Consider the following 24,438-nt stretch of genomic DNA (forward strand, 5'->3'; position numbering starts at 1 on the left):
ACTTGAGGCCAGGAGTTCAAGACCAGACTGGCCAACATGGTGAAACCCCGTTTCTACTAAAAATACAAAAATTAGCCAGGCTTGATGGTGCGTTCCCATCATCCCAGCTACTTGGTAGGCTGAGGCAGGAGATCCATTTGAACCTGGGAGGCAGAGGTTTCAGTGAGCCAAGATCACGCTACTGCATTCCAGCCCGGATGACAGAATGAGACTGTCTCAAAAATAAATAAATAAATAAATAAATAAATAAATAAATAAATATCTTAATCCATAGAAAATAATATTAATAACAAATAGATGTTGTAGGGACAATTTTTAGAGGGAGGAAAGGACCAAGAATGGAAGGATCTTGAATAATAATCAACATCAAATTTCAGGCAGAAAAGAGGAATTCACAAGACATTGAAAAGCTGAGAAGTGGCCAGAGACAGAACATCTAGAACCTCTATTGTCTTGCAAGTCAACAGAAAAGGATTTTGACAAAGAGGTAGAGGTCAGCAGTTTCAAATTCTGTTTACTAGTCATAAAACATGAATGAGAAATATCCCCTGTATTTAACAAGAGGGAGGTTACTATTAATCTTAATGAGAACAGTTGGAGTGGATTGGTGGAGGTAGAAACCAAAATATTTAGGGGCAGTGACAGGAAGCTATGGGGAGTAAATAGTAAGAGGAAGTAGAAAGAGCCAGGACATGTAACCTAACAAATAAGTTTGATTTTAAAGAGAAGGAGAGAAGTGAGAAGGGTACTTGGGGTTAATAGATTTTGTCCTTGTGTGTGTGAGCATGTGTGTGTGTTGCATTATGCACCTTGCAACCATGTCAACATGTTAAATTCTGATGGGAAAGAAACGGAGAGGGACATTACTGGAGATACAGTAGAGAGAGGGTATTACTAGCATTAGTGCATGAGAAGGCCAGAGGGGTGGGATTCTGACAACAGTGAGAGGCACCACTTGCACTGAAAGTAGAGAGAAAGTAGAAAGGTGATAAGTCTGATATAAGACGCCTGTTCTTTGTCAGGGAATTAAGGAAGTGTTGCCACGAGACACAGCCCTATTAGAGTTAGTTTTATCTGCCCCTTCCTAGCCACATTTCTTTCCCTTCTTCAAGTGCTGAGGTCATGGGGCCTTATAACCCTTGCCATCCTGTGAGAAAGGTGGTTGGAGCTAAGGAAATCTGTGATCCAGCCCAAGCCTTCGCACTGTTTGATCAGTGTCATCCTCCCCTATGCTGCTTTGTTTTCTCCTCACAACATAAATTCTATCCTCTGTCCATAGACATTTAGAAACACTTCTCTTAATTAAGTTAAAAACTCTTTGTGGGAGTAAAACATGTATTGTCCAGTTTTGTATCTTCCCCTTCAGTAACTTACATACAAATGGCTCTCAAAAGCAATTATTTCAAAAATTGAATAAAAATGCTACCTAGTGTCTAACTTAAACAATTCATTATCTATCTAATAATCGTTTTTCACTTCAAACACTAAAGTATCATAATTTCTGTTTACCTCATAAAAAGTGAATTGATATATATGTTTTCTAGTGATCACAGAAAGAAGACAAACACTTTTTAGCATTTATTTAACTTGTAGATATTGTAGAAGCTCTTATAATGTGATTCATTTTAATGAACCTCCAAAGTAACAAATTACTGGATTTTCTTTTTTTCATAGTTTATTAAAGATTTCTTCTTTAGTTCTTTTCAGATCTATTTATTTCAAATCCATTGCAGAGTCATCCAAAATTTAAGACATTTAGATTAATTTTAGGCATCACAGAATGCAGCTAATGTTTCTGCGGTTTTATATTTCTACATCTCTTGAATATACCCTTAAATATTGGTAATATCATATCCTGCCAACAATCCTTTCCCCCTTCCCCTCTGATATTGAGCCTGTATTTAATATCTATTAACCTAAATATATTCAAATGCAAGTCATGTGGTTGGGAATGCCTTTCTGCTGTTAGTATTTCTAATACATTTTTTCAATTTTCATTTATTCACAGTAACTAGATTTGAAATCCAGTTACTTTTATGTTTAATATTCAGCTTTGCACTGAATTCTGAGCCACCAACACTGACTGTTTAATGGTACGTTGCTGCCCTCTAGCTTATGTTTGAAAACTTTTCTATAATGTAACAATTTATCCAGTAGTCTCTTGGATATGCCCAATAAATTGATATTCATTTGTATATAATGAATCATATATTAGCGGTTTTATAAACATTAAATTTTTATAGTTATTATTTAAAGTGTTGTTTTTCTTTCCAGGTAAAACTGATTGTATTAATCTTAGGGAACATCTTAAAAAGAAAAGAAAAGAAAAAGCTTTGTTATGTCATTGTGTAGCAGGTTCTCAGCCAATTTCTTTTTGCCTTAATTTACACATTTCCCCTCCATGTAGGTTGGCTATTTTCAAAACTCAATGTGTTTTCTTATCTTTTATTTCTTAAGCAGCCAGAGAGAAGTATCAAATCCTTTATGCTCTCAATGAATGCTGAGTTCTTGTCAAATAATATTTCTTAAAATGAAACAAAATAAATGATTGGCACTATTTCAAATTCTAAGGACGGTCAGAAATTTCAGCCAGGTGTTTTTTGGTGTTCAAAAAAATTATGAAACTACTTAAGGCTTGAATTACTATTATCTGACAAAAGTTCTGAAATAATGTTATGGCATCATACTTTTGATAAGATCTTCTGGTCTGGATAGAGATATCAAGCACATATCTACTACCTACGTCTGTTCATTTTAATGCCTAGAAGCCTTAAAATTAAAATGTAATATTCAGCATAATTTTCGGTGTTGTACTCAGCTGAGTCCGTGTAGTGAAGGGCATTTTGGTGTAGCACAGAGACCATGAGACTGAGAGTAGAAACCTGGATTTGATTCCTAGTTCTTTCAACACAACAACTTTTTAGGGTCTTAAATCTCTTGTTTTTAAAAATAATAAGTATACCTTTCTCATAAAATTGTAGACAGCATGAAATAAGGAAATGAATGAGAAAGTGCCCACATGATGTATGTTATGTACTAGGAGCTTAATAAACCTTTGTTTAATCTGTATCTAGTATACACATTCAATTGTTCCTAGTCTTCTGATTAAGGGTAATTCTATCCCTTTCTTTCTTCTTCTCCCTTATCAAAGTTTTCTTGCTCGTTGCTTGTCTTTTTATATACTGTTTTTCAGTCAGGCTTCTTTTTAAAAATTCAAACTACTTTAAGAAAAAGGGAATTTTTTTTAAAAAATTAGATATTTAATAGAATCTGGGAGGTCCAGAAAATCAGGTTCAGAAGCTATGCTTGACTCTTCCAGAGACCTGACAGCCACTGGCATTGGACAATAGCAAAACCAATGCCCCCCCACAATGCCACCCCAGGATGGCACCCATGGATGCCTGTCGCTGCTGCCTCCTTCAGGCTCAGCAGAGTGGAGTCCCTGAGGGTTTTATGACTGCATCTTGCATGGTCCTTGTACCATGGCAGCAAGAGAAACTGGGAAGGTGAGGTTCTGACTTCTACTTGGGAGACAAGAGCCCAAAGAAGAGGGATTCCACAAATGTAAGAGAGCTACTGAAAGGTTCCCCATGGCTAAAAAACATGACAACTTCACCTTGCTCTCTCTTTTTTTGTTTTGTTTTTGTTGTTGTTGTTGTTGTTGTTGTTCTTGTTCTTTTGATCCCCATCAAGCTAATCAAATGGTGTTTATTCAGGAGTTTCTAGAAGCAGAAAACCTGAAGAAGTTCTTCTAATGGCAGAAATTGTAGGATCAATGAAAAAACACAAACTGTTGGTCTTCTCCACTGTCTCTATTCCTCCCTCTCTCAGGATATGTGAATTTGTGTGTTTTATACTGAACAAGCACAGTATTGTATTATGCTAATAACATATGCATTGATTGATTGATTGATTGATTGATTAAACATTAATTGAATTCCAGAAAATATGCAAGGAACAAGAAGTATTAATGCAAATGTAAGTAAGATCTGTTCCTTTTATTCTTAGAATTCACATCCTAATTAGGAAGTATCATGCAAACCCCTAATTTTAGGCAGCATGAGAAGAGCTTTAATAGGGAAGGCACTGTGCACATAGGTAATGTTTAAAGATACAAATTCTAACCCCTATAATAGAAAACCCAGGGTTAAAGGTATTGTCCATTTATATCTATATCATAAACATATTGGTAAGTATATTTTGTCAAACAGATGACTGGAGATATGTCAATAGACTGTTCTGTTTTACTGATAAGCTCAGACTTCACTGTATGCTTTCCATTTTTATTCAGATTAAAGTTTTTTTATCTTTCATTGCCTTCAAATAATCATTTCAAGCTTTGCTGTTATTCAGACACTGTAAAATGAAATTTTAGATTATAGAATGTCCTTGAAAATAGAAACTTGTTACTACAATACTAATGTTTTAGTTTCTAGTCTTAAAACATTATCGCTTTTAATTTACATTTCTTATGTATACTCATTTAATAACCAACTTTAAATTCAGTAATCACATTTTTCCCCTAAGCTTTGATTAGAACAATTATAGTAAATGAAAATAAGAAAGTAATTTTTGTAAAGCTATTCATAAAAAACCCTTTTCGAGCCATAAAGAAGCTTTCCAAATAGTTTTTTTCAGCATTAGGCCTCCAAAAAAAAATTATTTCTGTTCTGCTTAAGACACCCAGATCCAAAACTCTTTCATTGTCTGCTCATCTTTGTTTTGGTCTCCCCTAGTATAATGGCTCCCAGCAAAAGGCCTAGCACACAAATGGTGCTCAATAAGTGCTGCTGAATGAATGTCTGACCCTCTTAACCCAGCCTAAGAAGGTAGAAGCATCAGTAGAAAGTCCCTTCAACAATAGAAAGCCTATGAACAGATGAAAGAAATAGAAAAATAGGTAACTGATTTTGACATGTACCTACCCCAATTTGTCTTTGGCCCTGAACTCTGTTGGCCAATGCCTCTTTTCGGGTTGCCTTAAAGAACAAGAATATACATCAGCACACACCTGACTGAAATCTTGGTGGAGACTGCCACACCAACTTACGTTATCAACTGATTTGTAATCTATGGCTGAATATTTTCTGTTGACTCACTACTGTACACTTAATTCTGAAGATAATATATATAATGTCTTCACATGGCATCCTGAGTACTGTGTTTTAAGTTATGCTATTAATGTGAAAGGGGAAAAAAGGGCTTCAAACACTGTGATTAACAGACTTTTTACAGCATCTTTTACTTATTATGGTAAAATGAAGTCAATGCATTAGACACATTTCATTAAGGCCTATGGACTATAAAGGGATATGCCAGTTTATAGGGATAGGTTAGAGCCAATCCCATTTTTTGCATGTGTGGATCCCTTTGATTAACTCAGATTATCCTCTTTAGAAGTGGGATTATCCTCTTTAGAAGTGGGAATATTGAGGAAGTGGTCTTTCACTGGTTCTTATACCTTTTTTCTTTCATCCCCAAATCCCTCAAATGCCCCACTCATATGCACGCACGCGCACACACACACATACACACATTCAAAACACACATGCAAAAGAGAAAAATTTCATTGCAACTAACAAAGAATCAAAACCATTGTGGCCTAAAGAAGATAGAAGTTTGGTTCTCTCTCAGGTAAATGTCTGGATGTAGGCAAGTCAAACTGCTCTACAAAGCAGAGGTTCCACCTTATTACTGCACCCTGTGGAGCAAACCTTCCTTCCCAAGGACATTATCCTAGCCATATTATCTGTAGGCCAGTCAGCAGGAAGGGTGAAGGTAGCTAGAGAGAAAAGGCAGAGTACACAGCATCCGTCACTTAGAAAAATGTCCTAAAGTGTGGTACGGCATGATGGCTCACGCTTGTAATCCTAGCACTTTGGGAGGCCAAGGCGGGCTGTTCACCTGAGGTCAGGAGTGCAAGACCAGACTGGCCAACATGGTGAAACCCCATCTCTACTAAAAGGCCAGGCATGGTAGCAGGCACCTGTGATCCCAGCCACTTGGGAGGCTGAGGCAGAAGAATTGCTTGAACCCAGGGGGCAGAGATTGTAGTGAGCCAAGACCCGCCATTGCACTTCAGCCTGGGTGACAAAGTGAGACTCCATCTCGAAAAAAAAAGAAATACAAGAAAAGAAAAGAAAATGTCCTAAAGAACTTACATACAACACTTCTACTTTCACCTCTTTGCACTGAACCTAATAACATGACCACATCCAACCTTAATGAAGGCTCAGAAATATCATTTCATTTTTCATTGCTTTCAATGAACATATTGAGGCTTTATTACTGAGAACAGAGGGGGAAATGAATATAGGCAGACAATTAGAAAATTGGCATGAGAGTCTTCCTTATCCCTCACATGATGTAATGTGTGGGATTTCATTTTGGAGGTTTCAGGACAGATTCCCTTCCTTCCCCCACCTACCCTACACTATCTTTTTCTCTACCCCATATGCATCCATGAATTTTATTCTTTTCTTTTTTTTAAGACAGTGTCTCACTCTGTCCCCCAAGCTGTAGTGCAGTGGTGTGATCATGGCTCACTGCAGCCTCAAATGCTGAGGCTCAAGCGATCCTCCCTTCTCAGCCTCCCAATTAGCTGGGACTACAGGCACATGCCACCATGCCAGGGTTTGTTTTGTTGTTTTTTTTTTTTTTTTTTTTTTTTTTTTAGAAATGGGTTCTCTATGTGGTCCAGGCTGGACTCAAACTCCCGGCCTCAAGCAATCCTCCTGCCTTGGCCTCCCAAAGTGCTGGGAACTTTCTTCTTATGTATCCAAACACACTTCTTTTGTGTGTGGAGAAAAGAAGGGAGTAATTAGTGAAGGACAGACTGACTTTCACTATTTAAGCTACTGAGTACTAAGAATTTTAATAAGAGGATCTGAGCCAAATTCTCATCCTCTCCTTGTGTGTTTGCTATCTAAATTGAAACCACAGTCAGTTTTAATTGAACATAAAATCTGCTGTTTGATCCTAAGCAGTAGAACAACATTTTCATTTGCTAGTAAGTGGATTTTGGACTTCCTCCCAAAAGAAGCTAAACTTTAGTGATAGTTACAATATTATCTCATTCAAACAAAGGCCTGGAACATGTAATATTCTCTGGGGAGGTACCAAGATCTGTGAGCAGCAGATTTAGTAATTTGAATAACAAACTTAAACTCCAAACAGCCCCAGCTAGCTGGGAAGTTGTTCTGACACTCCACAGAGCACGAGAGGTTTCAGAGGGACATCTAGTTTCAAAGAGTGAAGCAGAGTAGACAGAGCCCGCCTACCCTCACACACAAACTTCTTTCTATCTATACTTTATGTATCAAACTTCTATACGAGGCATTGTTTAAAGAAAGGCTTTAACTACTTTTAAAATCTGACCTCGTTGTTCCCAGCTCCAATTCTGTTCCTTAGGGATTTGTTTCTTGAGGACATTATAACCTTGAAATTCATAAGCTTTTCAAGAGCTAGTGGAAAAGCGTGAAAAGAGAAGTGACTTAGGGGAAAACTGCCTACCTGTCATTATTTTGGCAAAAGTTTATTTAACTTGTTTAGAAAGACCATAATGATGCACACAACCTAGATTCACAATATTATTTGATTAGCAAGACTATATTAGTATATTTGTCTCCCTGGAAGTCATAACCTATGTGTACCATTAAAATTTTTCCTCCTTTTATTTTTTTTCTTTTTTAGTCATTTAAATTTGCTTTCTAATGCTTAAGTCTTTTTTTTTAATGTGCAAATATATTTATTGCCCCCCAAAATTGGATATTCCTATCCAGGTCAACATACACATAGGAAATGACTAACTGACAAGATCTGGTAAGTTTGCATATTGTAGCTTCACCACGACTTTGTTGTTTGTTTCTGTTATCAGAATCTTCTCAGCAGTCCTACTTCATCTGTCAAATATTCCATGGAGGGGAAAAAAAAAAAAAAAGTCAAAAGCATTCCTAGTCTTGTTATTGTTACTGTTGTTAATTACAAAAGTTCAGTCTTTGTTTTGGTAGATTAGCTTTAAGTAACAATTACATCTCTAAAGGAGTAGTTATGAGTTCTATTCTAAATAAAATACTCTAAGAATTTATTTCTCTCTGCAGCTATTTCTTCATTCTCCAACTCATATTTCTTCATGGCAACAAAATATCGAATAAAGGTTTCTCCTAGAGCCTGCCTCAGACATTGATCTTCTTCCAGTGCCACAAGGGCATCTTCCAGTTTTAAAGGGATCTCAGAAGTTTCCGCTTGGTAAAAGTCTGTGCTCTCATCTGGACCAGCCAAGACCTCATTACTGCTATGAAGTCCATCTAAGCCTGCAGCAACAGTTGCAGCCAGCACCAAGTAAGGGTTTGCTGTTGCTGAGCCTAGCTTATTTTCTATCCGGGCGCCTTTCTCTCCATGACACTTGATATTAAATATACAGCTGTTGTCATTGTATCCCCACGTTGTAGGCACACTGTCCTTCAGGTCTTTACGGTCCTTGGAATAACGCTTTCGGCAGCTAACAGTAGGCGCCATCAGGCAGCTGAGTGCGGCAGAGTGCTTCAAGAGTCCTGCCAACCATTTTTTCCCAGTGATCGTCAGCTGCTCAGTTCCAGAAGTGCTGCAAAACATGTTCTTCTTCCTATCGACATCCCAGAGACTATGAGACAAAATCCCTGAATTACAAAATCCAGTCTCAATGAAGAAGCTGGAAATGTAATTGTATTTCCTTGCCACTTCTTTGACACCTGTTCTGAGGGTAAATGCATTATCAGCTGAGCTAATGCCAAATTCAGGCAGGAAACAGATTTCCATCTGACCAGGCCTGGTAGAGGAGGAAAAACTCTCGACATTTGCTCCAGTGTGATACAAGCCATCAACAAGTTCCTGCATGAAGGGCTGATCATGGTTATTTAAAAATGTTGAAGCAGGAAATGATATAGTCTTTGAATTTAAAAATTCGGGCACACCAAAAATGCAGAAATCACAGATGAAAGCAGAAAGCAGGGAAAAGCCAGAGGCCTGCAGCTGGCTCAGCTGCCTCTTTGCAATGTACCTTGGGGAAGTCAAAAGAGGCTCACCAGTCACAGTGAAAGTATCACATATCACTCTTGCAGTTCTATCAGCCCATGGCAAAACTCTAAAGGTTGATATCTCTGGCATTAGGACTATGTCACTATTAAAACATGTGGCTCTTATGCGATTCATTTCACTGTCCTTAGGATTCGGTATCACTTCAAGATAACCTCGGGGCATGCAAACTCCATGGCTCACTTTCTCCTAAAGAAGGAAAAAAAATGAAGAAATTAGGTTTTGAAAACAAACAAAAGGGTTGGGGGAGAAAAAGCCTTGCTAATGAAAAAAAAATATATATATATACACACACACACATATATATATATATATGTTTAACATTTGTTGGTTAACACTAACTTGGTATCAGATAAATGTCAAATATTTTAAAATAAAACCCCCAAACAATGCAATGTTTTAAGCCTTGAAGGCCTTAAATGCTCTTAGATCTCAAAATAGCAGTTATAAATAAAAGATATAATGATAAAGAAAATCCGTTATAGCAAAAAATAAAGGTAAAGCCTTATGGAATTATTTGAAATTATCATCATCAAAAGTACTTCCTGAAGCACTTTTTATTTTATAGTACAGTTGTTAATTCTTCAGATAAGGCTTTATTTTTGCTTATTTTACTGTAACCCTGAGTTAACTGACCCTCAAAAGTCTACAGTAAACAATTCTCAATCCTTCTCAAATTGCAGACTATGGTCAATACTGTGGCACACAGCACATTTGTCCTAACACCAGGGGAGCCAGGACGCTGACAGCTGCATTCCTCTCTTTATTCACTCTTACAACCCATTTAAGAATTAAAAAACTCACTGTCTGAGAGTCCCAGAACCCTTGTCTGTGAATGTGGACCTGTAACTCCAAAGTTAGAGCTTCCAAAATGTTGTAACCTTCAAGTCAGCGTGAACTGGGTGTCAACAGATCTGCCTTCTCATCCTAGCTCTTTCATTAATTGCTTCTGTGAATTTTGGCAAGTCACTGGGTTATGTGCCTCAGCTTCCACATCGGTAAAACACGTGTTAGACTAGACGATTGCTAAGGTACTTTCTAGTCGTTTATTTCTAGGTTTCAGTGAATTTGGTCATTTATTTAACTTTTGCTCTGTGCCAGGCAACAGGGAAGCGATAAGGTTATTAAGTTGAACAGACGCGTAAAACAATTTCTGGAAATTATGTATTAGATATATCAACAAGGTTGAAGGTTACTTTAATAGATGGAGAAAAATCACTGAGTATAAAAGGTTGGTTCCCATGAAGTCAGTGAAGATCATGAGGTTAATAAAACAACCTAGCAATCTGTAAGCCAGATGCTTTCCTTTTCTTTCTTTCTCTTTCTTTCTCTTTTTTTCCGCTTATAAACAACAGAAATTTATTCCTCTTTAGTTCTGGAGACTGAGAAGTACAAGATGAAGGCAACAGCTGATATGGTGTCTGGTGAGGGCTGCTTTCTGGTTCGTATATGGCTTCTTCTTGTGTATCCTCACATGGTGGAAGGAAGCCAGACTATTTCTTATGTTACCTCCAGAATCCAAGAAGCATGGCTATCAAAGAGGGGCTGGTATTAGCCAAAGTAATTTACTGGTTCACTCTTCTGCATTTGCCCATGAACCACTGCCTCCTTCACTTTCCACCATCTCTACACACATTTTTGAATGCTATTTGACTGAACTGATCCAAGTCTACTTTCACTAATAATAAAGTTGAGTGAACCAAACACTATTTGGTGCCTACCTAATTTTCCAACTCACTCATAGACCTGTACATGTAAACTTTATGCACACACACACACACACACACACGCACGCATACTGTGGGATATTTGAATACTATAGCATGGAATCCTTTAATTCATATTTTCACTATAAGCAATAATGTCATTTCCCTGCTTGTCAGTTTTTTAGTTTGAAATTCCGTATATTAGTTCTTTACATAACTAAAATGAGAAATAATATATTTTATTCATGAGACTTCTATGAGTTCCTGCAATTTAAATCTGTGTTTGTATTCACTTGGCTGTGAGTAGTAGAGAACAGCTGGGTTGCCATTTCACTCCAATAGTCCTTCGTGAACTCAAAAAATAGTAAAAAGTCACACTTTATTCTTTAGATTATTTAATCCATATTTTTTTGAACACTCTTTTCTGGCACTGTAATTTGCTTTATTCTTTTTTTGGACATAGAGAATGCAAACTACTCTCTATTAGTTATGGGAAATATATGAATATACATGAATATACTCATGATAATATATTGTCTGAAGCAGCGTTTATAGATATAAAGCACTGGAACAACTTCATCTTCAATATAGATCACTATGGGCTCAATAAAATGTTTGCAGAATAACTTAAATCCTTATCAAAAATGAAACTTGGACCATAGTAAAGGTTATCTTTTGAAATAAGCCAAGAATTAGTTACGAGTCTATAGCAATGTATCATGTTTTGGCTAGATCAAATATAGAAAGAGCCTACATTATTTGCATATAATTTAAATAAAAATCAACACTTTTGATAGAACAGAGATAATATAAGTTGGTTGTAAGGTTTAAACCTTAAACACCACACACACATGCAATGTTTAGGTTACTTTGCACAAATGAATTTTTTTTTTTGAGATGGAATAAAGTACACACACACACGATATTTAGGTTACTTTGCACAGATGAATCTGTTTTTTTCTTTTTTTTTGGAGACGCTGTTTCACTCTTTTTGCCCAGGCTGGAGTGCAATGGCGTGATCTCGGCTCACTGCAACCTTTGCCTTCCAGGTTCAAGTGATTCTCCTGCCTCAGCCTCCCAAGTAACTGGATTACAGGCCCCTGTCATCAGGCCCAGCTAATTTTTGTATTTTTAGTAGAGACGGGGTTTCACCATGTTGGTCAGGCTGGTCTCAAACTCCTGACCTCAGGTGATCCGCCCACCTCAACATCCCAAAGTGCTAGGATTACAGGCATAAGCCACTGCGCCTGGCCTCTTAAACCTATTTTTAATGTCTAGTCACAGCAAATTTTCCAAAATAAATTATTTTGTCTTAAATTACAAATATTCATTGTGCTAATATCACTATTTATACCTTCACAAGTTTCAAAAATGAATTTAAAGTGGCTTCTTAAAAAAATATCGATACTCTATGATCATTAAATGAGAACAAAATAATAATAACGAGGTAATGAAATAGTGAAGTTAGTTATTAGGAAACTGGGACTAAGAATAAATATAGCCATTGAGAAGGTGTATAATGAGTTACAATAAAATTCTCATGATAGACAAACTTTTTCTCTAGCTAAACTCTAGAAAAAAAAGTGTTTTTTATATGTGGGATATTGAACAAAATAGTGAAAAATATTTTCAGTAACAGTTGGATAAAAATAGTATGCAGAATTTTTCTCTTTGTGTCAATTATATCAATCCTTAGCAAGTATAAGCAGCATACTGTTTTATTTTTGTAAAAGGATTCCACTGAGAAACTAGAGTAATGTCCTATATATGGACTTGTAGGTGCCATTAGTAAAATAAATGATTAAAATTTGATAAAAACTGAATAGCAAACAGTTTTATATTGAGGTCTCTGGCAAGTACTTAAAGTGCCAGTTACTTTTCCTTATGATTGGAAGAGATTCATTTGAATTATATTCTGGGCCTGTCCACAAGAAAATCCACATTTTTTATAAAAATTAAACAACGTATATTCTTGCCTGGATGAAGAGGAAACAATATCTGCAAGCAGCTCCAAATAATTCCTTAAGAAACAAGTTTGAATCTGTTAGAATTCTTTAAAAAGTGTTTTTGAAGATGTCCAGTTTTTCCCAACATGAAGCAAATTTAACAATTAGAATCTGATATTAATGTGATAAAAGTATAATATTTTAAAATAGTTAAACCTAGAGGATGCTTAACTTTCACACTTTCTTAAATAGTACCAACCTGATGTCCCTTGCTAAGAAATTTGATATTTAATTAACACAACAACTCAGTCATCAAAATAAACACATGACAAAAACTGATACAAAAATTTAAGGAAGTCTCAAAACAACAAAAACACAGTATTTGTTGATATCATCATTTTCGGGAATTTAATAATATTCATTAAGTCATCCAACAACAATGGACTATTTTCTTATCAGAATTTGGAGCCGAAAGGAATATGTTTTTTATCTAGCAAATTATTTCTATTTAATCATTTTTTCCTCTTTATGTTTGCTCTTGGGTCTTCTGTTGCAATTTTCTTGTGTCAAATAAAATACAATCTTCATAATTGCAGTAAGGGAGAAAAAATAATTCTGTAGAGCAAAATTATTCAAGGCAGAAGGACTAAATTTACCAGTCTTAATTAGTTTTGTATTTCTATTGGGTAAAGAAATTGCTGTTTGAGAGCCAAGAGTACACGTTTAGCTCCTTGGGGAGCAATAACATGTTTGGGAGGAACAAGGGAAGAAACAAAATAAGTTATTGATTTTCAGCTTGAATTGCTGTATAGATTACAAGAAAATAAGAAACAGTAATAAGAACCATTTGCCTGCTAATGGTCATGAAATTACATTCAGTCACAACTGTGTGTTAAACTCACTTGAAAAAAGTGTGCAGGGATAGTCTTAGACCTGGACACGCCATGGAGGTCTGTTGCTTCAAATCGTACAAACTGGAGGCGATTTTTGGCCATGGCTTGTCTAATGTGTTTCATTCTAGAAGAGAGTTGAGGTGGGGCCAGAATTTGACTGCTGTCCCTCATGCAATCTGCAAAATAAAAAAAAATAGGTTCTAACTCAGGAGATCATGATGGACTGAGAAGCAAAAGGAGATTACAGAGTAGTGAATTAGTCAATATTATTAATAAAAACATTAATATTCATCATGTCACTGGCTTACAGTTGGATCTCTTACTTTTCTCATTCTACCCTTACCATCTTCCCAAGAATATTGTGTCTAAACAACCTGAGATCATTTATCAGTTAGGACGAGGTCAAAATTGACATTATTTGCATAAGGATATAGCGAAATCATATGTAGATACTTACTGAAAATCCTTTTGCTTATGGAAATTAGAACATATTTGCATAAGTTCACAGCAAAAAAGGGACCATAAAAGCCTGTCTGTAGGTGACTATTATTGAACATATTTGGGCTTCTTGAACTAACTGTTAATTTCTAAATTTAAATTTCTATGTGATTAAAAGTGAATTTGGTTTTATTTTCTGGGGTTTTGTCTCATTCTGGGAGTTTTTTACCCAAAGGGCTTTATATATTTTTAACGGCATCTAACTCTAAGAAGTCTACACATTTCTGTCAAATTTAAAACTTGCTTAAATAAGCAAACAAATGCGTCTTTTTTTTTTTTTTTAAGAATGAGCATGTAGGAGATTAAAAATCTGGACTGCGTACTCAATTTAAAATTAGAAACATAAAAAATGTTCTTTTCAAGAATTTAAGATAGTTTGCAAATTCCAACTTCAGAGCTAGAAGAGAATCTTGGAGATAAATCATTTAATCTAACCAACTTGTTAGCTTGAGTCCCAAAGTGGCACAATGAGTTACTCCAAACCACACTATCAGTTCACTGCAGAACTGAAACTAGAATGCAGATTTTTGATTCACGCTGGGTGGTTTATTACCACAAATTAAATTAGTATGTCTATAGCACACAGAATTGTCAGGCAAATAGTATACATTATAAATGTTAGTTGCTGTCAGAACTTTTAGGAGAGGCAGCAGAGTGTAGTTTGGGTTAGCACAAAACACTGAAGCCCATCCACCTCCATTCCAATCCTACCTTTGCCCTAGCAACAATCTTATCCTCTTTATGCCTTGAATTTCTCATTAGTAACATATGACCTACTTCACAGGCTTGTTAGGAGGATTAAACAGGTTATTAACAGTTATTGGCAGACAGTAAGCACCATATAAGTGCTACTTAAATGCATAAAGTGAGTACAAGTACTCTAGCCCTAGTAAATGGTATCATGATCAAGTCTGCAACCAAACACTCATCAATCCGTCACATCATTGATGTTGAGCAGCTATAATTCTAAAGAGATACCTGAGTATTCTTTTGCAAGATATAATTAGGCTTTAAAACTAAGCATAAAGATTGACAGTTTAGAAACATAGATTAAGTAGATTTTAAGTACACGAAGCATGGGAAAAACAAATTACTGGTTCCATATATGCAAATACATTAGTGATAATGTGCTATCACTGATACATTTGGCTACTCTGAAACTCTGGAGGCTTTATAACTACCTTCCATTTAAAACAAACAAACTGTAGCAATTAAAGTGTTTCATGCTAAATTAACACTTGCTGTATTCCCAACCTACTCTGAAATATTAGGTATTCAGCCCAAGATGAATAATGCTCCTTAAAGCAAAATTGATAGGCATTTTAAAATATGGAAATTTGGGTCATGCGCGGTGGCTCACTCCTGTAATACCTGCACTTTGGCAGGTTGAGGTGGGCAGATCACTTGGGGTCAGGAGTTCAAGACCAGCCTAGGCAACATGGCAAAACCCTATCTTTACTAAAAATACAAAAATGTGCTGGGTGTGGTGTTGTGCTCCCGTAGTGCCAGCTACTCAGGAGGCTGAAACACAAGAATTGCTTGCGCCTGGGAGGTGGAGGTTGCAGTGAGCCAAGATCGCACCACTGTACTCCAGCCTGGACGACAAAGAGAGACTGTCTTAAAAAATAATAATAATAATATGGAAATTTTTAGCTAATGAATATTCTAAACATAATAAGAAATTATACATAAGCTATAAAGAAGACATCCCTTATAAAAGGAGAAAGGTAATTTTATTGGTTCACCAGTAATAGGGTAACAGGTAGTCTTACTAGCTTTTTGCTTTATCTGTGTCTCCTAAACTTTCTACAATGAATACATATTATTTTAAAATAAGAATAATATTCGGCTGGGCACAGTGGCTCAAACCTGTAATCCCAGCACTTTGGGAGGCTGAGGCGGGTGGATCACGAAGTCAGGAGTTCAAGGCCAGCCTGACCAACATGGTGAAACCCCATCTCTATAAAAATAAAAAAAAATTTTTTTAAATAGCCAGGCGGTGGCATTCGCCTGTAATCTCAGTTACTCAGGAGGCTGAGGCAGGAGAATCTCTTGAGTCCAGGAGGCGGAAATTGCAGTGAGCTGAGATGGTGCCATTGTACTCCAGCCTGGGCGACAGAGTGAGACTCCATCTCAAAAAACAAAAATAATCAATAAAAATAATAATAATATTCATTCACTCAACATAGATATTTTTCATCATCACATACTATTCATACTGAACGTGTATCTGGGAATCAGCCAGGAAGAGCCCTACCCTCACAGAACTTTATATTATAAAGTGGGGCAGGTATAGATAATAAACATGCCATCAAATGCAAGGGTGGGATAAGTTCACACAGTAAAAGGGCTGAAAAAAGAACAAAACAAAACCATAATCACCTGAAGTATTAATTGTATGAGACTTGATCACAACATAGACAGCTCTAACCCTTGATTCATTTTGAAGTCTCTAAGTTGCTCTGTGACTGGACAGTGAGTAGAGTACATGTATTAGTTTGCTAAAGCTACTATGACAAATGCCCCAGACAGGCGGCTTAAACAGAAATTTATTTTCTCATACTTCTGAAGGCTAGAGGTCGGAAACCAAAGGTGTCAGCAGGATTGCTTCTTCTAAGGTCTCTCTCCCCTTGGCTAATAGACAGCCATCTTCTTCCAGCACCTTCACATGTTCTTTTCTCTGTGCATGTCTGTGACCTAATCTCTTCTTCTTAGGAGGACATGAATTATACTGAATTAGGGGTCACCCTGCTGACCTCATTTAACCTTAATTACCCCTTTAAAGAGTGTACCTCCAAATTCAGCCACATTATCAGGTACCGAAGGTTAGGATATCATTTTAACAATTTTGGAGAAACACCATTCAACACATAACAGTGTATCATTCTGTTTCTATTATCTTCAGTGTCCTTATTGGCACCTGCCACACTGTATACTCACATGTTTCTGTCATCCCCCTTTGCCTATCAGCTCCTTGAGAGCCAAGGCTTAGTTTTACCCGCTGCTGTTTTCTTGGTACTTGTAGCAGTATAGGCATCTCATAGCCATTGGACAAATATTTTTTAAATAAGTGAGTGAGTGAATGAATGAATACATCCTGTGTGATTTGACCTTGTCTAATTGATAAGTAAAAGTTGTCATCATATATTTTAGTATATATCCTAAGTATCTATTTTTCATTTAAAAGTTTCTTTCACCAAATATGAGAAACCTATCCAATCCCATTTCATTTTCAAGGCATCGACTGATCTTGCTGCATCATTGTCTGAATTTTTCTTCAATAAATCATACTTGTTATTTACAATTAAACCTTTTGGTCAGCCTTTCCCAGTTGCACAAGATGAATAGCTGGCAGATAATTGCCAGTTCAGGAGCTCATTTGTTTTTCCTACAGTGTGGTTCCTGGGAGATTTTCTTCTTTTCTATTCCATCAAGGGATTAATAAATTAAATCAATGTGTTTTTATAGAAGATGTTTTAGTGCTGTGCATGTTTAGGGAAAAAAATAAGAAAACATTTTTTTAAAAAAAGTCAAAGCTCTATAGCAACTAGTAGGCCTTGGAGAAATTTTGTCCATGTTCAGTGACAATGAGGACATATATCAGTTATACAGAACAAGCCATGGTCACTTATAAAACGGAGATTGAAGAGACGTTTGGGCTTCAGAAACACCAATTCAAAGAAAGGGAAAAGTGCATTTGAGAGAAAACCCTGGAATACATTCAGCTTACTGCACACCTAGTATAATGTACCATGCTGTTTCAAGGTCCAGCCATCTTTCATCATTGTGGCTATGGTGAGAGTCACCCTGTTTGTGCTACCTTCTGCCCACATCATATTAGCGCAGACATTGTTGGAAAGCCCAGGTGGCAGAATAACCAGGTACAAAGCGGGGAAAAAAAGCAATACAATAAAAAGTGGGAGGGAAAGGGGGCTTTTCTTTGAAAAAAACAAAGTATTATTTTTGGAGAAACTCAGAGAAGTTATTCCAAAGAAGCAATACCATATCAAAATTCCTTACACTTATTTTTGGGGTTTATTTTAAAATTTTTTTTAAATTATGTATATGTATTGGTTTGTGTTTTAAATTTTTGGTACTGAGGGCCTATAGAGAACTTAATACACTCTGGGCCAAAAAGGGAACTTCTGAGCTAAAGAAGTTGAGTTAGTAACGGTACCCATGCCCTAAGTCACAACTGACAGTGCAAAGAGAGCTCACGACACAAGATCTTTCTCCAGATTTCTGGCTTAAGACAAAGAAATGGAAAATCCATCTCTCTTTTGCAGCTAAAACTAGAATATATAAAACAATGACCATAAGCTCTGGAGGAGCCAGTGTGGCCAGCAGATGTTATCTGATTAGTCTTCCCAGTGTTCAGAAACTTTTTTGAAATAGTGGACAGCACTTCACTATTAGAAAATTTTATGTAAAAATCTTGAGTTCAAATTTATTTTGAAACTAGATCTGGCAACCCTGGGGAGGTATTTCTCCACAGCAACAACTGGTTGGAACTCTGAGGTAGTCTAGATGGGCAGGCAACCTCTACTTAACGGGGTAGCAAACATTTTCTGTAAAGGAACAGATAGTAAATATTTGAAACCATGTAGGCCATATGGTATTCGTTGCAGCTACTCATTTAGCACAATGTCATTTCAGCACAAAAGCAGCTATAAACAATTTGTAAACATTACTTAGAAAAACTGACCAGCAAGCTGAATTTGGCCTTTGGGCCATAGTTTGTTGCTCTCTGCTCCAGTTTACTCATGACCAGAACCACTCCCTATGTTCTTATACCAGCCCATCTTTTGTATTAACTGTCTGGCCCCTGTGGACATTTGTATCAACAGCTGCCTGATGTTCAGAGGTTGGTAGTGCTCATGCTCTTCACTTTGGATAAATTCATAAAGCCAAAGTAGAGAGAAATTCAGTTATGAAAGATGGTGTGGTAGTGAGATGGGAGAGTTCCCTGACCTCCTCGCGGGGCTTGCCACAGGGACATGACTCATTTACTCGGCCATTGCACTCAAACCACTTATGGGAGGGGGGAACGTGCAGGTGAGCCAAGGTGAGCACTTTCGGGTTGCAGCCCTATGGCAGTGTTTAGGGGTGTTACCATGCTCTTTTAGCTCTACCATCCACGGACGGCTAAGTGTTAACCAGCTCAGTGGAAAGTCCGGGTAACAGCCTTTTACACCCTATTCTCTAGGTACCCGGCTCCTCGTCCGGAGTCCAGGAAGAATCAGGTCACATGGACTAGAAGGACGGCAAATGTAGGGATTTTATTGAGTGATGGAGGTGGCTCTCAGTGGGATGGTTGGGGAGCAGGAAATGGGATGGAGTGGGAATACCATTTTCCCCTGGAGTTTGGCTGTCCCGCGATGGATCTCCTCTCTGACCGTCCCCAGCTAAACTCCTCTCCACCTTCAGATGCTCCTTCTCTGCCATGCTGTTCTGCTGCTCTGTCAGTGGAGCTTGGGGTTTATATGGGCATAGGATAGGGACATGGTGGGCCAGAGTGGTCTTGGAAAAGGCAACATTTTGGAACAAAAACAGAAATGCCTGTTCCTATTCAGGGCCATGGGTTTCCAGGCTTGAGGGTGGGGCCTTTGCCGGGGAACTGCCCTCTTCTACACAGTATTTCCCTGCCTCCTCTTGGTATCAGTAGACAGAATAGCCCTACGAAAATTCCTACCATACCTAATCTCTGGAACATGTGAATATGTTAAATTGCATGGCAAAAGGGACTTTGCAAATGTAATTAAGGTTATGGACTTTAAAATAGGGATATTATCTTGGATTATCCATGTAAGCCCTTGAAATTAGATGGCTTTCTCCAGCTGAAGGCAGAAAAGGGATGTGGAAGAAGGGGAATTCAGAGAATTTCTAAATATGAGAAGGATTTGAGGCATTGTTATCTCTGAGATTAAAAAAAAAAAAAAAAACCGAGAGAGGCTTCTGGGAGATAAGGGTCACCCCAGCTGACAGACAGCCAGGACACAAGAACCTCAATTCTACAGTCACAAAGAACTGGATTCTCTCAACAATCTGAATGAACTTGTAAATGTACTGTTCCCTGGAGTCTCTAGATAAGAACCCAGATGGCAATACCTTGACTTCAGCCTTGGAAAGCCTGAAACAAGGAAACCAGATGAACCAACCTAGACTTCTAACATACAAAACTGTGAGATAGTACACTTGTATTTTCAAAAAGATAGTAAGTTTGTGGTAATTTGTTATGGTGGCAATAGAAGACTAATACATATAAAATTCTGATAGTGTTTATTTTCCAGGCTGTAGCTTCTCCTCAGGCCCTGTGTGTACTAAAGGATTTAACCTTGCCCAAAGAGAGCTGTGGTCTCTGCCCTTGGTCCCTTCCAAACAGTTAGAATGTCTTGCCTGACAAGAGTGTCTTTGTTTACCAAGAGGTTCTAGGCCACGCCAGAAACTCTAACAATGTTATTTATAGTGGTGACTTCAAGTCATGCAGTAACTGCTTGATCCCCAAAGGGGCTGGAGAGTGAGGTCAGCCAAATGCCCAGTTAACCATGAAGCCCCAGTAAAGACTCTGGACACCAAGACTCAAGTGAGCTTCCCTGGTTGGCAATATTCCTCATGTCATTGCCAAGAGAATAATGCTGTCTGTCCGTGTCTCCACTAAGAAAGGACAAGTGAACAAAGAACAAGTGAACATTCTGTGTTTAGAAGTTGCCTGGACTGCCCATGGCAGATTTTAATCTGTATCCTTGTAGTGTAATAAACCATAACCTTGAATATAACAGCTTTCAGTGAGTTCAGTGAGTCCTTCCAGCAAATTATCTAAACTAAGGTTAACTTGGGGAATTCCAAAACTTGTAATTTGTGTCAGAAGTGAGGGTAACATGGTAGACACTATCCCTCTAACTTCCCACTCTGGTATATTCTCATCTTTCCAAATCTTGTATGTTTAACCCTGTCATTATAGATTTCCTTTTTTCTGAGGCGGGTAGTGGGGTAGGGTCTCTCTCTGTTACCCTGGCTGGAATGCAGTAGCACAATCACAACTCACTGTAGCTTCAACCTCCTGGGCTCAAATGATCATCCTACCTCATTCCCCTAAGTAGCTAGGACCACAGGCATGTGCCCACACACACAGCTAATTTTTTTATTGTGTAGAAACGGGGTCTGCCTATGTTGCCCAGGCTGGTCTCGAATTCCACTTCTCAAGTGATCTCCCCACCTCAGCCTCCCAAAGTGCTGGGATTACAGGTGTAAGCCACTGTGCCTGGCTTTTAGATTTCCTTTTATAACCAATTTCCAGCATTTTCATTCAAGTGAGTTTTAATCAATACACTCATGTACCAAAATAGTTACATCACTATCAATCAGCCAGAAACTTAGAATAATAGGATTTTACTTTTAGAAAAGGCAAGACATCTTCCATTGCAACCCCGCTATTTTCCAGATGAACAGCCTAAAGGGTAAAGAAAACTACAAAGCATTTTATAAAAGATAGGTATAAAAATCTTTGTAAGTGTTCTGACTTCCAGGCTAGTATTCCTCAACCAACATTACATTCTCTCTAATTCAAATACAGACTTAGGGTTAGGGGCTAGAACCACATACCAGTTTGTTCCAGAACCCTTACCAGTAAATCCTTACCAGAGTTTGGGTTAAATTCACCTCCAGGAACATTGGTGGTTGTTCTGGGGGGCAATGGTGTTATCACTGTTGTCTCATCCTGAGACTCCTTGTCATGATGTGACAGATGAGACTCATCAGAACCAGGTCCCATGATGGGTTTGCTTGTATTCCCTAATTTGTGGCACACAATTTGGTTTCTGATCCTCTCTGTAGTAATAAGGAAAAATGTTAAAATATGTTCCCATTGTTTTCAGCTGTCTCTTAATATAATATGGAGAGGAATACTTGAGAAAATAGTATATTCCTAGCAGTGACATATTAAATGAGGGGCAATGGGAGTGGTCTACCCTAGTCACTGGCCAAGAAAGTGCATTGCTTGTAGAGAATTTAAAAACAGGCCAGGTGCAGTGGCTCATGTCTGTAGCCTGTAATCCCAGCATTTTGGGAGGCTGAGGCAGGTGGATCATTTGAGGTCAGGAGTTCGAGACCAGACCAGCCAACATGGTGAAACTCCATCTCTACTAAAAATACAAAAAAATTAGTCTGGCGTGGTGGCATGCCCTGTAATCCCATCTACCCAGGAGACTGAGGCAGGAGGATCGCTTGAGCCCGGGAGACAGAGATTGCAGTGAGCCAAGATCATGCCACTGCACTCCAGCCTGGGTGACAGAGTGAGACTGTCTCTAAACAGATAGATAGATAGATAGATAGATAGATAGATAGATAGATAGATAGATAGATAGATAGATTCTACTAAAATCTGATTTCTTTTTATTATAATCGTATGCTGGGAATTCCTGGGGACACAGCGATTCCTAGGATTGAGCCTGTCGCCCAAATTAACTTCTAGTTTTAGCAGTGTCTCAGATCTGTTGAGATCTAATTGGAGTTCCAAAATGTGTTATGAAAACACCTTCCATACCATTCTTATGGCCCCTCAAATCCTCTGTAATGATTCTTGTATTCATTTTCAGAGCAGAAAACTGTCTCTCTTCCTACTCATACATTCCTCTGTTTTGTTCTTTTTTTTTTTCTACTACTATCATCCTAATCCTAACCCTCTTTACATTGTAAATATTTTGATTGGTTATTTTTATATATTCACATTGTAAGCTTATATTTGCCATCTTTTATGACACCTATATAGGAATAAATTTTATTTGTCCTTTTGCTTCTCCCAAAAAAGAAATGAAGATGTTTTATGAAAAGAAAGACCAAATGGAGATTGCCATTGACCACACCATTTCTGAGGGCTCAGAGTAGTTAGATACCATTTGAATTGGACATATCCATTTCTCCGACTTCAGTGGAACAAACACGTGGTTTAGTGACTTTCTTCCTTCTTAATTTATTCATGCTGTTGTCTTCAGTCTCACTGCCTTCATCTCTTGTTGAGTCCTGTTGATAATTAATAAACAAAAAGCCAAATAACAGATTATTCAAACAATTATATCTGGATGTCAAAAGAGTATATTTGAATAGCTCAATTTTTTAATGAGCATAGAAGACTTTTATAATGATGAAAATTTTGTCACTTCCACACTCACCTGAATAACTCAAAATTTAAAAGCCCAACGTTGTGCTGATAGGCCAGATATTCTCTATCTCCTTTTATATGTGGTACAGAAAATATTGTTAAGTTAATTAAAACCTTGTCTAATTACTCAAGATTTCTATGTTTATTTTTTACTTGGGGAATTTTATATTATTTATTCCTAAATATTTTTGCAAAACCTATTTTAACTAAAAAGTTTACTTTTTATGATTTCTATTTTTTAGGATTTCTAACCTTTTTGTCTGAAGGCATAGGCATCTGAAGAATTGTGTTTTCTGCTCTCTTTTTCCTTATGTAAAAGGAAAAATTAATAATGCAATTAATAATTGCATCAATATTTACTTCACTGCAAAAAAGTACTTGAGTTCATGAAGTGCTATTTTGTGACTGTGTTTTATATGTGTAAAACAAACATCATGACCAAACCATTTTATAGCTTAAGAAAATCTAAGGAAATGCATTTAAAACAAAATAACCTAGCTTTCACAATCTAGTTATAATCTTCGACATGAGAGGATGTGCCCAGTGGGGAGCTGGGCAGTGAGGCAAGGGCTGGTGCTGGGAACTCAGGAATCTCAGCACTAACAGTGCACAGAGTCACCCCTGCAGTCCCAAGACACAAAAGCTGTCACTGAAAAAAATATACCAAAAATTTTGAAAAAGCTGACACTGATATTTTTAAGGTTTTTTACAAACCCCTCATAGTGGTTTGAAGAGAGAGGAAAGTGACAGGGTCAGGGTCAAAAAGCATGTCGTAAATGCTTTGAGCTTAGTATCTTCATGAAAGGCAGCCTCCGAGGGGGTTCACCTCTGTAGGCAAGTTATATAAATATATGTTGAGTAGTTGCTGGGGAGCAACTGTATCAGTTTACCTATAAAACCAGTTCATCCTCCCAAGGCTAAAACAGAAAAAGAAAGATTTTCATTTTTTGCTGTTTGTATGTAATTATGATGCATTGCTATTATTGTTATTAACAAAGTTATATTTCCTAGAACAAAGGCTTTTCTGTAATTTTAAAGTTTCACTTATTAGAAAATTGTGGTCTTTTTCACTCCACATAACCTTATATTTGGATAATATGATACTTAATATATGATATAATAAATAATTTTGTAAGTAGTTTAGGATTTAATTTCAATATTTGCAT

At 37.3% G+C, this 24,438-nt stretch overlaps 1 protein-coding gene across 2 annotated transcripts in view; it reads right to left on the bottom strand.

Moving 5' to 3' along the window:
• Window positions 1–3,979: 3,979 nt before the first annotated feature.
• The window catches only part of LGSN (lengsin, lens protein with glutamine synthetase domain), a 45,025-nt gene continuing 24,566 nt past the window's right edge, over window positions 3,980–24,438 (bottom strand). The window contains exons 2-5 of one of the 2 annotated variants that reach the window (XM_050788645.1): window positions 23,007–23,133; window positions 21,754–21,942; window positions 13,627–13,793; window positions 7,683–9,261 (exon numbers count right to left, since the gene is read on the bottom strand). In XM_050788645.1, coding sequence (XP_050644602.1) covers window positions 8,062–9,261; window positions 13,627–13,793; window positions 21,754–21,942; window positions 23,007–23,133 — 1,683 coding nt within the window. In that variant the 3' untranslated portion in view covers window positions 7,683–8,061. Of the gene's footprint in view, window positions 9,262–13,626; window positions 13,794–21,753; window positions 21,943–23,006; window positions 23,134–24,438 lie in introns of both variants that reach the window. The other variant, XM_050788646.1, reaches the window with a different exon arrangement.

This window comes from Macaca thibetana, chromosome 4, assembly GCF_024542745.1.
Source record: "Macaca thibetana thibetana isolate TM-01 chromosome 4, ASM2454274v1, whole genome shotgun sequence".
Taxonomy (NCBI): domain Eukaryota; kingdom Metazoa; phylum Chordata; class Mammalia; order Primates; family Cercopithecidae; genus Macaca; species Macaca thibetana.